The sequence below is a fragment of the Schistocerca americana genome, chromosome 4 (genome assembly GCF_021461395.2).
Source record: "Schistocerca americana isolate TAMUIC-IGC-003095 chromosome 4, iqSchAmer2.1, whole genome shotgun sequence".
In the NCBI taxonomy this organism is placed as follows: domain Eukaryota; kingdom Metazoa; phylum Arthropoda; class Insecta; order Orthoptera; family Acrididae; genus Schistocerca; species Schistocerca americana.
In genome coordinates, this window is record NC_060122.1 from 691,939,642 (window position 1) to 691,955,867 (window position 16,226).

Here is a 16,226-nt window from a genome sequence, read left to right on the forward strand (position 1 = left end):
AATCTAGCAGCCCACCTCTGAACTGATTCGCTATTTTCCTTCAATTTGATCTGGTATGGATGCCAAACACTCAAGCAGTACCTGAGAATGGGTAGCACCAGTATCCTATATGGATTCTCCTTTACAGGTCAACCACTCTTTCCTAAAAGTCTACCAATATACTGAAGTGTACAGTTCGCCTTCCCTACTGCAGTTCTCACCAGCTCATTCCATGTCATATTGCTTTGCAATGTGATGCCCAGATATTTAAACAACTTGACAGTGTCAAGCAGGACACTAGTAATACTGTATCTGAACGTTACAGGTTTGTTGTTCCTCCACATCCACATCAACTTACACTTTTCACATTTAGAACTAGGTGCCATTCATCATACCAACTAGAAATTTTGTCTAAATCATCTTGTGTCTTCCTACAGTCACTCAACTTTGATACCTTACCATACACCACAGCATCATCGGGAAATAACTGCAGATTGCTGCTCAATCTGTCCGCCAAATCATTTATGTATACAGAGAACAACAGCGATCCTATCACACTTCCCTGGGGCACATCTGTGAACTTATTCCACGAACTCATACTTTCATTAAGAGCCTTCAACAGACTGAAATTGCATCTGCCTATTGCCCTTCATCCATAGTTCGCAGTATATCACGTGAGAAAAGTGCAAGCTGAGTTTCGCACTAGCAGTGCTTTCTATTTCTGATTCATGGACAGAAGCTTCTCAGTTTCAAGAAAGTTTATTATATTCGAACTGAGAATGTTTTCAAGGATTCTGCAGCAAACCAAAGTTAGGGATATCGATCTGTAATTTTGAGGATCCATTCTTCTACCATTTTTATATACTGGTGCCACCTGCACTTTTTTCCAGTCACTTGGCATTTTGTGCTGGGTGAGAGATTCACAATAAATGCAGGCTAAGTAAGAGACTAATGCCGTAAAATTGAACTGGGATTCCATCCGGGGCTGGTGATTTATTTATTTTCAAATCTTTAAGTTGCTTCTCTAAGCTATGTATGCTTATTTCTATGTCGTTCATATGGGAGTCTGTCTGATGGCCAAAAAATGGTACATTTGTACGGTTCTCATGAGTAAACGACTTCTTGAATGTGAAATTTGAAACTTCGGCTTTCATTTTGCTATCTTCAACTGCCACACCAGACTGATCAACAAGGGACTGAATGGAAGCCTTAGATCCGCTTAGCAATTTTACATACAACCAGAATTTTCTCAGTTCTCTACCAGATCTCTTGCTAAGGTGTGATGGTGGTAGTTGTCGTACGCTTCACACATAGATATTTTCACAGATGTATAAATCTCTACTAATCTTCGCTTGTCATCTGTGCCTCCCCTTTTGACCCTAGAGTACAACAGCCTCTGCTTCCTCAGCATCTTACGAATTTCGTTATTAAACCTGGTGGGTCTTTTCCATCCTCTATCCACTTACTAGGCACGTAACTCTCTAGACCATGATTTACAATCTGCTTAAACTTTGCCCATAATTCCTGTACATCTATCTTACTGGTACTAAGTGAGCCAATTAACTGTCAAAGTAAGATGTTAAGAACTGCTTATCTACTCTACATAGCCTTCTTAACCGATTTATTAACTTTTGTAACCATATTACTGACATTTTCGATAAGGTCCCGCCTATTTATAGTTAAAAGGTCTAAGATATTTCTATTGTATGTGGGCTGCCAAGTTAGCTGCTCAACACAGATTACAGAAAACATGTTCAAAAGTATTTCTCATGCGCCCTGCAATGAATTCATAGACATCACACTTTATACTCAGTAGGTTAAAGTTGCCTCCAACTAGTATTACATGACCTGGATCTTTACATGCTACTGACCTTAGGTTTTCTTTGAATGGCTCTAGAACTGTCACAGCAGAATTGGGTGGCTGGTAAGATCATCCAGCAATGAACTTCATTTAACCTACACCTGTTATATGTGACTAGATAACTTCACTGTCGCACTCAATTTTGACATCAATAAAGACAATATTTTTGAGAGCTGCAATGAACATTCCCACTCATATGGCCTCTAATCTGTCATTCTGACATATGTTTCATGACTCATTAAATATCTCAGAGCTTTCCACTTTGGGTTTCAGAGAGCACGAGAACTTTTCTGATGGGGTAGCAAATTTGGGAAAAAATGCTTCAACAGTCTACTGATAAAATTTTGACAGTCAAAGTGTCTTTTCTCTGAATGCTGCCTGACTTCACTTGGTGTGTATGGACTGGCAAGTGTTCATCAGAACACCTCAAACTACCACCTAACTTAAAAATCCTCATGTGCACATGCCACAAGTATTCTGCTACCAGAGTAGCTGCTTTCTTTTTGTGTAGTGTATCCCTGAGCTACCAAGGGGAGTCCTACAAATCGCCATCTGATAACACAAGTCTAGAAATATTCAGCCAAGACCATCACAGAGTCGATGAAACCTTGGCTCCAAACCCAAAGGACCCCAATCAGTTGCGGGAACAATGCTGTAAATTTCCAGCTCTGATTGCATCCTGTGCATGAGATCAGTAGTCTTCAACACCTCCACTAGCTGCCTATATGAACTGAGGATTGCCTCAGAACCCATGTGACAAGAGTTGTAGGTACTGATGTGAGCCAGAACTTGCAGGTGACTGCACCCTGCACACTCGATGGCTGCAGGCAAGGCCGCATCCACATCTTGGGTGAGACTTCCCAGCACACGTACCGAGTGCACACTGGTTTTTCTTCCAGGCCTGAATGCTATCTGCCTAAGGGACTGCATAATGCACCTAACGTTGGAGCTCCTGGTAACCAGTAACCCCCGCCCTCCCCCCCAATTGCCTGCTCGGACCCTGCTGAAGGAGTGGCCAGCCAGCAGGGTGAATGGGTGAGGCCAGGCAGCAAGTCTCCACATTGGTCCTCCGTCTCGAGAGACATGAACACATTACCACCTGCCACTTACCCTGTAGTGAGGCAAATCCACCACACTGGGTACACTAGGAAGTGCCTCAGAAGCAGAGCCCATGGGGAAAACAAGTGACACATGGGGCATCCCATTTAATGCACCAGAAGGTTTGCCACTGCTACACTCCAAGACGGTAGCCTGAAGGTGACTGACCGTTCCTCCTGCATCTTCACACAGCATGCACACATCCCAACCATACTACCAAGACTAACAGAGGAAATAAAATACAAAATCAGACAGGATTCTAGATATGCAACTTGCCATTCTCCTGGTATGTCACCAATGAGTGCAGATGCGTTAATGAATTATGCAGCTGGCTGTTCAGTGAGCTACTATTGCGCTATAGACTGAATGAATTCACCCTTACAAAAATGCAAAATGGAATCTCATAAACAGAAAAATATGGATGAAATTTATTAAATAAACTATGAGGAAAATAAAGAAAAAGGTAAACACTTAACTCACTGCTCTGGGGATGCATACCAACTGAGAGCTGTGGCCTATGTTTGTTTCCAGTAGATTTCTCTTGGCCAGGAACACCCTCTTAGCATGTGCTAATCTGCTTGTTATGTTCTTCATGTGTCATGGGCTTATTTTGCTTGCATGGTAGCAGAATTCCTTAATTTCATCTAGTTCATGACCACTAATTTTGATGTTAAGTTTCTCACTATTATTATTTCTGCTAGTTTTCAATACTTTCATCTTTCTTGGGTTTATCCACAATCTACATTCCTTACTCATTAGACCATTTATTCCACTCAGCAGATCCTGTAATAATTCTTCACCTTGGCTGAGGATAACAATGTCCTCAGTGAACCTGTCAGTGATATCCTTTCACCCTGAATTTTAATCTCACTCTTGAATTTTTCTTTTATTTCCATCAGTGCTTCATCAATATACAGATTGAACAGCAAAGTGAAAGACTGCATACCTCTCTTACATCCTTTTTAATGTGAGCACTTCATTCTTGGTTCTCGTACATATTGTATTATTACCCATCTTACCCTGTAGCCCATCTCAGAATTTTGAACATCTTGCATCATTTTACATGGCCAATTGCTTTTTCCATATCAGCAGCTCCTATGAAAGTTTCGTGATTTTTCTTCAGCCTTGATTCCATTATCAAGCACAACATCAGGACTGTTTCTCTGGCGCCTTTACCTCTCCTAAAGCCAAAGTGATCATCATGTAACAGATCCCCAATTTTCTTTTCTGTTCATCTGTAATAAACTACTTCCACCAAAAAAACCAGTAGTCCCTGCTCACAATCTCTGAAGATATAATCCACTTTGTCATGACCATCCCCCAAAATACTGAGCAACCTTACATCCTTCAATATACAGCCTATTAATATCTCACTTTACTGCCTCCACAAAATACACCCTGAATCACTTCCATCTCATTTCCTCTAATCTAGAGATCCTTGTCTAATTCCAATCCATCCCAACCTATGCAGCATCTCTTAGCCTCCTGCACAGCCAAATCCATTAACCCATCCTTCACAATCCTCAAAACATCATCTCCATCGCATCATAGCCTTTCACAGCCACATCGAGATCACCCATTACAATTAAATATGAAATTTATGTTTCTGTCAGTCCATCAGACAATCTATTAGAAATGGTTATCTATTTCAGACGTCTAGAAATATTTCAGGAGGTGGAGAGAGCAATGTAGTTGTCAGACCAAGTAATCATTATGCATACATAATGTAGGCCCAGTTAAACAATAAATCAACCTTTATAACCAGGGAGAAACCTGTTTCTTGTTTTGATTGTCAATGTCTTTCTTCAACAAATCAAAACCAAACACTTAAGTTTATTGAACTGACATCCACAACTAAAAAACTTCAAGTTTAGTAAAAAACACTGCTGCGGCTGTGTGGAGACTTTATTTAAAAAGTGCAGTTGGTTTCATAACGTTAGTTTCATCATCAGATGAAGTCAGTTACAACACGATATTCCCCTATACTCCACTCGTCTGAAACACTGCTACGCAGTTCTGGCTTTTGTCCTCCCCCCCCCCCCCCCCCCACACACCCAAATCCCTCATTCTATATTAGTTTACCGTGGCCTACTAAATGTGTTTATAAATAGAGTTATATTCTAGGAATTGGAAGAAGTTTGATATCATTTGTACTCCAGCATCATGTTGTAGCTGACTTCACCTGATGGTGTAACTAACGATATGAAACCAGTTATGCTTTTTAAATAGTGACCAAACAGCTGCAGTGGCGTTTTTTACTCAGCAATTCAAAATGGTAATACCCACTGATTTTAAATGTCACAATTTGAATGCATTAGAAACTCAGTTGTAAGAAGTACTTATCCTATAAAATCACAAGATGAATATTATGTAAAGTTCATAACCAAACATCACACAGAAGCCTCTTAATAGAACTTGGAGTGAAGTTAGGATTGAGTATGAAATTCAAAACCATCATGCACAAGCCAAAATAATCTTTGTATGAAATATGCATTCCTGACTGGAGTCAAGATTAAAGTTTACATGCTGATAACAACTTTGTAACAGGTTTCTGGTACATGGTCCAGTAACATTAATGTGACCATCACCTGTGTTTTACGTCCATGTGCCATAACCACTAAGACGGCAGGTGGCAGCACGAGTAGTGGAGAGCATATAAAGAGTGTCGAGGGGACTCAGAAAACAGTGCATTCGTTCTAGTAATATGGAAGTGGAGTGATTTATCTGACTTCCAAAAGGGCATGGTCATCAGCTTTGAGACAAGGGTCTAAGGACTTCCAAAATGACTAAGTTTCTAAAATGTTTGTGTGCTGCTGTGGTTAAAGTATACCATGCATGGCAAAATGGCACTATCCAAAACCAGTTCTGAGGTGACAGTGATGCTCCATGGGCCACAGATGACAGGGGTGATTGGCAGCTGTGGAGGTGTGTACAGGCAAATAGACATGCAACTGTTGAGCAACTGACCATCCAAATAAAACAAGTGGCTACCAACAGTGTCTACTCAATGACCTTTCAGCAAATGTTACTGCATATGGGCCTCCACAGCAGGTGCCTGGTTCATGCATCCGTACTGGCTGCTGTTCATGAGTGACAAAGGCTGGAATCTGCATACCAGCACCACAACTGGGTCCACTGAGTGGTGGCATGTGACCTTTTCAAATAAGTCAAATTTTATGCTCCATCAGACAGAAGGTTGTTGACATTTACAGTGTGAAATGTCTGAAAGCAAACACCCTGCAACAGTTGTTGGAAGAGTCCAGGTCAAAAGAGGGAGTGTTATGGCCTGTGAAACGTTTGCATGACATTCCCTGGTGATTTCATTCTGAAAGGCACAATGGATAAACACAAGTATGCATCTATCCTTGGGGACCATGTCCACCCTACATGCAGTTTCCCCCCCCCCCCCCCCCCCCCAAGCACAACGGCACCTAACAGCAGGACCACGCAATATGTCACATAGCTCACAGTGTACATGTGTGATTCAAACAGCAGCAGGATGGGATTACTGTACTCCCATGGCCACCAAACTCCCTGGTTTTAAACCCAGTCAAGAATCTGTGTGACAACCTCAATCCAGCTGTTCACACCATGGATCTTCGGCCAAGAAACCGAGCACAACTGGCCACAGCACCAGATTTGGCATGGCTCCGCATCCCTGTCAGAACCTTGCAGAACCTCATTGGCTCTCTTCCTGCACATCTGGTGCTGCAAAAGGTGTTTATTTAGGCTTTAGATAAGTGGGAAAATTAATGTGACTGGTCAGTGTAGATACACACATCAAACAATGTTTTGCATCACCTCGGTTCCAAGAGTTCCGGAACCTGTACAGAAAATTGGAATAAAGATCAACATAAACATCATTTCCACCCATTTTATTGTTCAGGAAAACCACACATTGCATGTTGTAACACCTTACAATGAGACCTTCAGAGGTGGTGGTCCAGACTGCTGTACACACTGGTACCTCTAATGCCCAGTGGCATGTCCTCTTGCAATGATACATGCCTGTATTCATTGTGGCATACTATCCACACATTCATCAAGGCACTGTTGGTCCAGATTGTCCCACTCCTGAAAGGCAATTCATCGTATATCCCTCAGAGGGTTGGTAGGTCACGTCATCCATAAATAGTGCTTTTCAATCTATCCCAGTCATGTTCAATAGGGTTCATGTCTGCAGAACATGCTGGCCACTCTAGTTGAGTGATGTCATTATTCTGAAGGAAGTCATTCAGAAGATGTGCATGATGGGGGCACAAATTGTCATCCATGAAGATGAATGCCTCGCCAATATGCTGCCAATAAGGTTGTACTGTTGTTCAGAGGATAGCATTCACATATCGTACAGCCATTATGGCACCTTCCATGACCACCAGCAGTGTATATCAGCCCCACATAATGCCACCCCAAAACATCAGTGAACCTCCACTTTGCTGCACTTGCTGGACAGTGTGTCTAAGGCGTTCAGCCTGGCTGAGTTGCTTCCTAACACATTTCTGACGATTGTCTGATTGAAGGCAGCGACACTCGTCAGTGAAGAGAATGTGATGCCAATCCTGAGCAGTCCATTTGGCATCTTGTTGGGCCCATCTGTACTGCGCTGCATGGTGTTGTGGTTGCAAAGATGGATCTCGCCATGGACTTTGGGAGTGAAGTTGCACATCACACAGCCTATTGCACACAGTTTGAGTCGTAACATGACAACCTGTGGATGCACGAAAAGCGTTATTCAAGATGGTGGTGTTGTTTTCAGGGTTCCTCTGAGACATAATCTGTAGGTAGTGGTCATCCACTCCAGTAGTAGCCCTGAGTGAGGCATATCATCGACATTTCCTGTCTCTCTGTATCTCCTTCATGTCCAAACAACATCGCTTTGGTTCAGTCCGAGACGCCTGGACACTTGCCTTGTTTTGAGCCCTTTCTGGCACAAAGTAACAATGCGAACATAATCAAACTGTGGTATTGGCCATTTAGGCATGGTTGAACTGCAGACAACACGAGCCATGTACCTCTTTCCTGGTGGGATGACTGGAACTGATACGTTGTTGGGGCCCCTCCATCTAATAGGCAATGCTCATGCATGGTTGTTTAAATCTTTGGGCAGTTTAGTGACTTCTCTGAACAGTCAAAGGGACTGTGTCCATGATATAATACCCACAGTCAATATCTAACGTCAGGAGTTCTGGGAACCGGGGTGATGCGAAACTTTTATTAATATGTGTACTGAGAATGAAATATTAATAAAAAGAAAAAGAAGAAAGAGTATTTTATTAACAGAGCATAACGTATCAGAATATCTTGACTTTAGGATGTAAATTCTGGTTATGCTGGTGTTAATATTAAACAGGTTTCTTTTCCAGTGTATGGACAGGTTAAATCAGTAAATTTACATAAATGTTAATAATGAAGTTCTAGATCAAAACAGCAACTGAAGGAGAGCAGTGTTACTTTTTTCTCCAAATAGTTGCTTTTGTGCAAAAACATGTAATAATCTGATTTTAATGCTTTAAAAATAGTGTAGAAGTAGTTCCTGTAATTAACAATTGTTTTTTTACCTGGCAGAAGTAGGCTGCTAGGACATATTCTGCCTATTAATATATAGTATGATTTGTTTCACATTACTGAAGCCTCTCCTATGTTAGGATTTATTGAACACAATCCTTGGATGAGAAGCCTACAATACTCTAATAGATAATCAAAATATCCACGGGTGTGCTGCCGGTCTATAGTGTCCAACGGGCACAATATTTCGGCGATCATACATGTCGCCATCATCAGGTGAACTGACGGACTGAGCTCCTGTGAACGTGCCGGCACGGAGATCCGTACGCTATGGCTGCTCAGAGGGAACTGGGTTCGGTCGCGGTGGCGGCCGATTTAAATACCCTCCGCCCGCGGCGCGCTTCCTCCTCCGTCCGCGCCCCGCGCCACGGTCGCGCGGTGGAACAGATTGCGACGGCTTCTGAGATGACGTCGGTGTGATGGCTATGTCCGCCGTGGTCGTCACAACTATACGTTTGCTCGATTTACTCTTGATCAACCCAATCGCTGGTTCCCAAGCCTTGCTAACATTATAGCCACAGTCACGGTTTATGAGGTCGTCATTGGTGCGAATTTCGATGGCCTCTCTAACAACGCTGTCCCAGTATCTCGACGTCTGTACCAGAATCCTCGTGCGGTCATACTCCATGGCGTGATTTTCCGACAAACAATGTTCAGCGACCGCCGACTTGCTCGGATACATCAGTCGAGTGTGCCTCTGGTGTTCACGGCATCGATCCTCGACGGTACGCATCGTCTGACCAATATACGACTTGCCACATTGACACGGAATCTGGTACACGCCGGCCTTCCTCAAACCGAGGCCATCTTTGGCGCTCCCCACCGGTGCACGAGTTTTATTTGGAGGATAAAACACAGTTCCGACCCGGTGTTTCTTCAGAATGCGGGCGATTTTCCCCGAGAGTGCGCCTGTGTATGGAATAAATGCAGTGCCTACCTCCTCCCTCGTGACTTCATCCATCTCAACAGGTTGTGCTGCAGTGGTTGGGCGGAGAGCACATTGAATCTGCCACTCTGAGTACCCATTTTTTCGAAATACAGTTCTCAAATGTTCCAATTCCTGGGGTAGACTCTCTGCGTCAGAGATAGTGCGCGCCCTATGTACTAGAGTTTTAAGTACCCCATTCCTCTGTGAAGGGTGGTGGCAGCTGTCTGCGTGCAAATACAGATCAGTGTGCGTTGTCTTCCGATACACCCCATGACCTAGGATGCCGTCAGCCCTTCTCTTGACCAAGACGTCAAGGAAAGGTAATTTACCCTCCATTTCAGTCTCCATAGTGAATTTGATGTTGGGGTATATGGAGTTTAGAAGTGTAAGGAAGTCAAGGAGTTTATCCATACCATGTGGTGAGATGACGAACGTGTCGTCCACGTAACGGAAAAAGCAAGTAGGTTTCCATACGGATGACGACAGGGCTTCCTCCTCGAAGTTCTCCATGAACAAATTCGCTACCACCGGTGAGAGTGGGCTACCCATGGCGACTCCCTCCGTTTGTTCGTAGTATTCTCCATTAAAAAGAAAATACGTGGAAGTCAAGACATGCCTAAAAAGTTCAGTGGTCTTCTCGTCAAACTTCTGACTAATCAGTTCTAGTGACTCTCGCAGGGGTACCCTCGTAAACAAGGAAACGACGTCAAAACTCACCATGATATCTGACTCATCCAACCCGAAGCTATCAAGGCGTTTAACAAAATCCACGGAATTACGGATGTGATGAGGGCATTTACCCACATAAGGACTTAATATTCCCGTCAGGTATTTGGCCAACAAATATGTAGGTGCCCTGATGTTGCTGACAATGGGGCGTAATGGTACCCCCTCTTTGTGAACCTTCGGGAGTCCATATAGTCTAGGCGGTACCGGACCTTGGGGTAACAATTTCTTAGCGTCACCCTCCGGTAAATCTGAGTCCTTGAGAAGCGCCCTCGTGTTGTTCTCCACCTTCTTTGTAGGGTCAACGCTGATCTTCCGGTAGGAATCGTCATTTAGCAGGCTCTGCATCTTATCAGTGTAGTCCTTATGGGAGACAACTGTAGCATTGCCTTTGTCAGCCGGTAAGGCAACAATTTCAGAGCGCTCCCTCAGATCACGAATGGCCGCCCTCTCTTTACTGCTGATATTTGACTTCATCGGCTTGGATTTCGTCAACGCACGACAAGTTTCACGACGTATTTCCTCGGCTGATTCTGGCGGAAGTCGAGCTGCAACCTGTTCAACAGCACTAACAATTTCTGCGATTGGAGTGAACTTGGTGGTGGGAGTGAAGTTGAGACCTTTCTGCAAAACCGAGACCGCATCATCACTCAACACCATGCCACTCAAATTGATGACAGTCTTGCACGGAACCTGCAGAGATGGTTTGTCAAGAAGACGTGAGAACTTACTGTTTGACGTCCCGTAGCCTTCTTGTGGGCGGAATCAGGTGACACCATCAATCCAATCCCAGGAACAAGAAGTGAACTTACTAGCCAGTTGCAAATGTAGTTTGAGTAATTCCTGTGAGATAAACTCAAGGCTCCGGCGGGTGAATTGCACTCTCTCACGTACCAATGCGAGGCTGGCTCGTTTCTTGATTCTCTTAGCTGCTGCAGAATCGATGTGATGCATAACCTTAGCAAAATTTGGAACAACATTCTCGGAACAACATCTCTTTAGAAAGGCAAGAGTACTTAGCAAATGACATCTACGGTGGCGCAACTTTTCAAATTTCTTCATGCTGCGATACATCTCCTCCCCGTAAAGGTGTATGATGTGATTCTTGAGTTTCTCTCGGCGTATTTGATAATCAAAATATCCACGAGTGTGCTGCCGGTCTATAGTGTCCAACGGGCACAATATTTCGGCGATCATACATGTCGCCATCATCAGGTGAACTGACAGACTGAGCTCCTGTGAACGTGCCGGCACGGAGATCCGTACGCTATGGCTGCTCAGAGGGAACTGGGTTCGGTCTTTTAAATAAGGATGGGGCCCCTCCACGCCCGCACCAACGTGGTGACCAAACCAAAAGTTCTACTGTCACCTCCGTAAACATGTTAGTTTTTGAATCAGGCGTCACAGGATGCAGGCTGTGATGTTATCCATGCGTCTGGGTAAGATTACTCATTAACATGGTCCATCAGGAGATAGAAGTGGTCGAAAACGATCGAAGGGTAGCGGTTGTAAGAGCAGAGGAAAAAAATGCCAAGGCCAGCGCCAAGGGAAAAAAACCTCTGCGACAGTAGGACGGGTAGTAAGGGCAGTAGCGGCTTGCTAGCTGCGACAGAGCATGCAAGGTGAGGGAAGGTTAGCATGAGGTATCGTGCATCGTTACCTATGTGTTGCGAGGTCGTTAGCTGGGTCAGTCCGGGTGCTGCGGCTGGGCTCGCTAGTAGTCTCCTGGGCCGGCCGCAGTGGCTTCTTCCCTGTAACATAAAGAGTCCGGCGCGGCAACGCATGCGTTGCTGTTAGGCCCTCTGCTGCGCCTTGTCGTCAGTGACTTGGTGCAGCTTCATCAGGCTGATGCAGAACGGCGGCGATCGGCTACCGTTCAGCGTCCTCCTCTACTGCACGGCGCAGGACTTCTGCATTGCAGCTTCGAGCCGCTCCGCTTGTTCAGTGAGCTGCGCCGCTTCAGCGTCGGAGAAATGTATGCCGTTCGCTCTCGCTGTCGCAATGGGTTCGGTCGCGGCGGCGGCCGATTTAAATACCCTCCGCCCGCGGCGCGCTCCCTCCGCCGTCCGCACCCCGGTTGCGCGGTGGAACAGATTGCCATCTGGCCACATGGTGTGGATAAACTCCTTGACTTCCTTACACATCTAAACTCCATACACCCCAACATCAAATTCACTATGGAGACTGAAATGGAGGGTAAATTACCTTTCCTTGACGTCTTGGTCAAGAGAAGGGCTGACGGCATCCTAGGTCATGGGTGTATCGGAAGACAACGCACACTGATCTGTATTTGCACGCCGACAGCTGCCACCACCCTTCACAGAGGAATGGGGTACTTAAAACTCTAGTACATAGGGCGCGCACTATCTCTGACGCAGAGAGTCTACCCCAGGAATTGGAACATCTGAGAACTGTATTTCGAAAAAATGGGTACTCAGAGTGGCAGATTCAACGTGCTCTTCGCCCAACCACTGCAGCACAACCTGTTGAGATGGATGAAGTCACGAGGGAGGAGGTAGGCACTGCATTTATTCCATACACAGGCGCACTCTCGGGGAAAATCGCCCGCATTCTGAAGAAACACCGGGTCGGAACTGTGTTTTGTCCTCCAAATAAAACTCGTGCACTGGTGGGGAGCGCCAAAGATGACCTCGGTTTGAGGAAGGCCGGCGTGTACCAGATTCCGTGTCAATGTGGCAAGTCGTATGTTGGTCAGACGATGCGTACCGTCGAGGATCGATGCCGTGAACACCAGAGGCACACTCGACTGATGTATCCGAGCAAGTCGGCGGTCGCTGAACATTGTTTGTCGGAAAATCACGCCATGGAGTATGACCGCACGAGGATTCTGGTACAGACGTCGAGATACTGGGACAGCGTTGTTAGAGAGGCCATCGAAATTCGCGCCAATGACGACCTCATAAACCGTGACTGTGGCTATAATGTCAGCAAGGCTTGGGAACCAGCGATTGGGTTGATCAAGAGTAAATCGAGCAAACGTATAGTTGTGACGACCACGGCGGACAGAGCCATCACACCGACGTCATCTCAGAAGCCGTCGCAATCTGTTCCACCGCGCGACCGTGGCGCGGGGCGCGGACGGCGGAGGGAGCGCGCCGCGGGCGGAGGGTATTTAAATCGGCCGCCGCCGCGACCGAACCCAGTTCCCTCTGAGCAGCCATAGCGTACGGATCTCCGTGCCGGCACGTTCACAGGAGCTCAGTCCGTCAGTTCACCTGATGATGGCGACATGTATGATCGCCGAAATATTGTGCCCGTTGGACACTATAGACCGGCATCACACCCGTGGATATTTTGATTATCAAATACGCCGGGAGAAACTCAAGAATCACACTCTAATAGATGTTATTTAACTTACATTCCACTCCATTAACATACAATCAGATTCTAAATTTCTGCAATTTATTGTCCCTAAGTATGAAGTAACTGAGTAAAAATGACTGGATTTCTAAGGGCCATGTTATTGCTTATCTAGCCAAATTTTATACATCATTGTGCTGCTGCAGTTGTATTTGACTGTTCCTCAGTGTGTAAAGCCATTTCTTGATTGCCCTTAGTTCACTTCTAATATTTCTTACCGATGTCCCAGAAACACTCACGTGACAGCAGGGTGCCCAATAACTGCCCATGTTATATTAACATGTAAGAAGATGAACAGTTTGTTGAAACACATTAACACTGATAAACCACAGAAGTGCTGTGTTCACAGCAGTTACAACCCAGACCTGATTGCTTTTAAATCTCGAAAGTCAGAATCAACTTTGCCAATTTATATGTTGATCATGTACAAGCAGAGCCAAAAGTGTCATTTAGCAGGCAATCATTGTGTGACACCTAACACATTCAAATCTAAAGATCTATAGACTGTCCCTAATTTATTCATCAAAATGGTTACTTTTGGTTACCAATAGCTACGTGGAATGAGCCTCTGAGTTCGACCTCAGATAATACCCTAGTAAATCCCCGTTAACTGTCAATAAGTGGTAGTTAAGGGCACCACTATTTCAGTTGTTAGTGGAGTGTGATACAAAACTAAATATAATACAAGAGAGTGCAACAGATCACCTTTGTGTCAATACGATCTCTTGTCACTTAAACAAAGTAAGTCTATTAAAGGAAGTTACAATGTCCCCAGTTTCGACTATTACTACTACTAGTAGTAGTAGTCGTAGTAGTACCAGCACCGTGTACAAGCTTCCTGAGGTGATGTAGTCAAATCAGTGGCAGCTCTAGTTGGATTAAGAAGGTTTTAATAAGAGAATGCTGATATTTAGGATTACAAACAGTGTCCCTAAAACCTTTCAAAATTAAAATTACTTGTCTTTTCCCAACACAGATGGCCAACTTCATTTTGAAATGTGGTTGTCTGAAACTGTGTTCAAATATTATTGAAATCATCAGAATAACATTTTCCATGATCTCACCACATCATGGTTTATAACAAAGTACTGCAAATGTGGGCACCTCTGCTGCTCCTCTTTCTCCACAGCCTACAGTTGGTGTTACTGTCCTTTTTCTTTTAACAGCTGCTTATTATTAGATCTGTTGTTGTATACTTAACATTGCTAGACAGCCTGGCTCAATAAAAATACCAAATTAAAATATTAAGTTCACAATGCATTGAAAAATGCTTGTGTGATTCCGTTGTAATAAATACAAAAAAACATACAGTAAGTAATTTATTTAATTTCCAAAATATTATATGATTTTTTCGAAAGAAATGTTAAATGTGATGGTACATGGCCCTCAAAAAATAAAAAGATCTGAATATTTTCTACCTTTAAACAGTATCCATTGGCTCAAGAAAGTAAGCTTTTGCCTAACATATGAAAAAAGTGATGCAGTGGATAACAACTAAAATCTAATTCTTGCTTCAGGACCACCACTGCTATTGAGAATAATGATATTAGAAGCCTTCTGTTATTACTCAAAATTTTTAGTTTGCATCTGAGTAAATGTTGTCATTTTCCCTGAATATTTTGGCAGCAGCCCAGGGTGTCTTCTATTAGATTGTTAATTTAAATCTATATGGTGATCAGCTGAGATCTTCAAATCTGATGAAGATAGCTAAAGAAGCTGTTGTAATATTAGGGATTAATGATAACATTAACTCACATCCAAATATATATATCTGCAGATTTATCATTCAGAAACCTGTCTCTTTGAAATTTACAAATAATACTACCTATCGATTGCCCTTATATTATCCCTTAGTGTCTTAAATGGAGTATCAGACATAAAAAAGATAATTACCTGCTGCTAGAATTAGTTTTGCTTGTATGTGCAAATGTATATATAACATGTAATTTATAATTATTCAATCATTTCAAGGTGCAGGTGACACTGGCAGGATCCGACAATGCCCAGGAAGCAGAGACTGAAGAAAATGTGATGCAGCAACCACCACAGCAGCAGCATACAACTCAACAAAAGCCACCAACAGCAAAGTCAGCCCAAGGAACTGCAAGGCACAAAAAGAAGAAATAACATTTACTCATTGGTCCATTGCCATACACACTGGCTCCAGTGTATAAAATGGCGTTCATCAACAAAGGCTGAAAGTGTGTGTACAAGAACTTGTGGTGTTTCCTTCTTTTGGAGCTGTGGATGCACAGGTGCTAAATTGTTTCTGAAAATCCAGTGAAATTGCTGGGGCAGAAACAGCTGGATTAGGAGGAGAACATCATAAATAACTGAACAGCACTGCTGTGTCTGTGGAGCATCAGAAATTGCACAGATGGCACTGAACTCTTCAGTTTAAAAATCATCAAGCTATAACCTTTACACAGTGCCTACAAGCTCACAGGTCCTAAAATTTTGATTCCATTAAGAACAAAGATTATTATATTGATAAGTTCAGATTCTTTGTAGAACATTAAGCTATACAGTTGGAAAATGAAAAATTGGTGAAAGCAGTTACAACAAATGAGCAGAAAAATAAATGCAAGAAAAATTTATATTCATTGTATTTAAGTGGAAAATAAATTCATTCTCTCTCTCTCTCTCTCTCTCTCTCTCTCTCTCTCTCTCTCTCACTCCCACTCACAC

At 43.7% G+C, this 16,226-nt stretch overlaps 1 protein-coding gene across 1 annotated transcript in view; it reads left to right on the top strand.

Moving 5' to 3' along the window:
- LOC124613711 (ankyrin repeat domain-containing protein 33B-like) overlaps positions 1 to 16,226 on the top strand; it is a 451,902-nt gene extending 435,676 nt beyond the window's left edge. Inside the window, exon 7 of the mRNA XM_047142430.1 lies at positions 15,510 to 16,226. Within this exon, the coding sequence (XP_046998386.1) occupies positions 15,510 to 15,665 (156 nt within the window). The 3' untranslated portion in view covers positions 15,666 to 16,226. The remainder of the gene's footprint in view (positions 1 to 15,509) is intronic.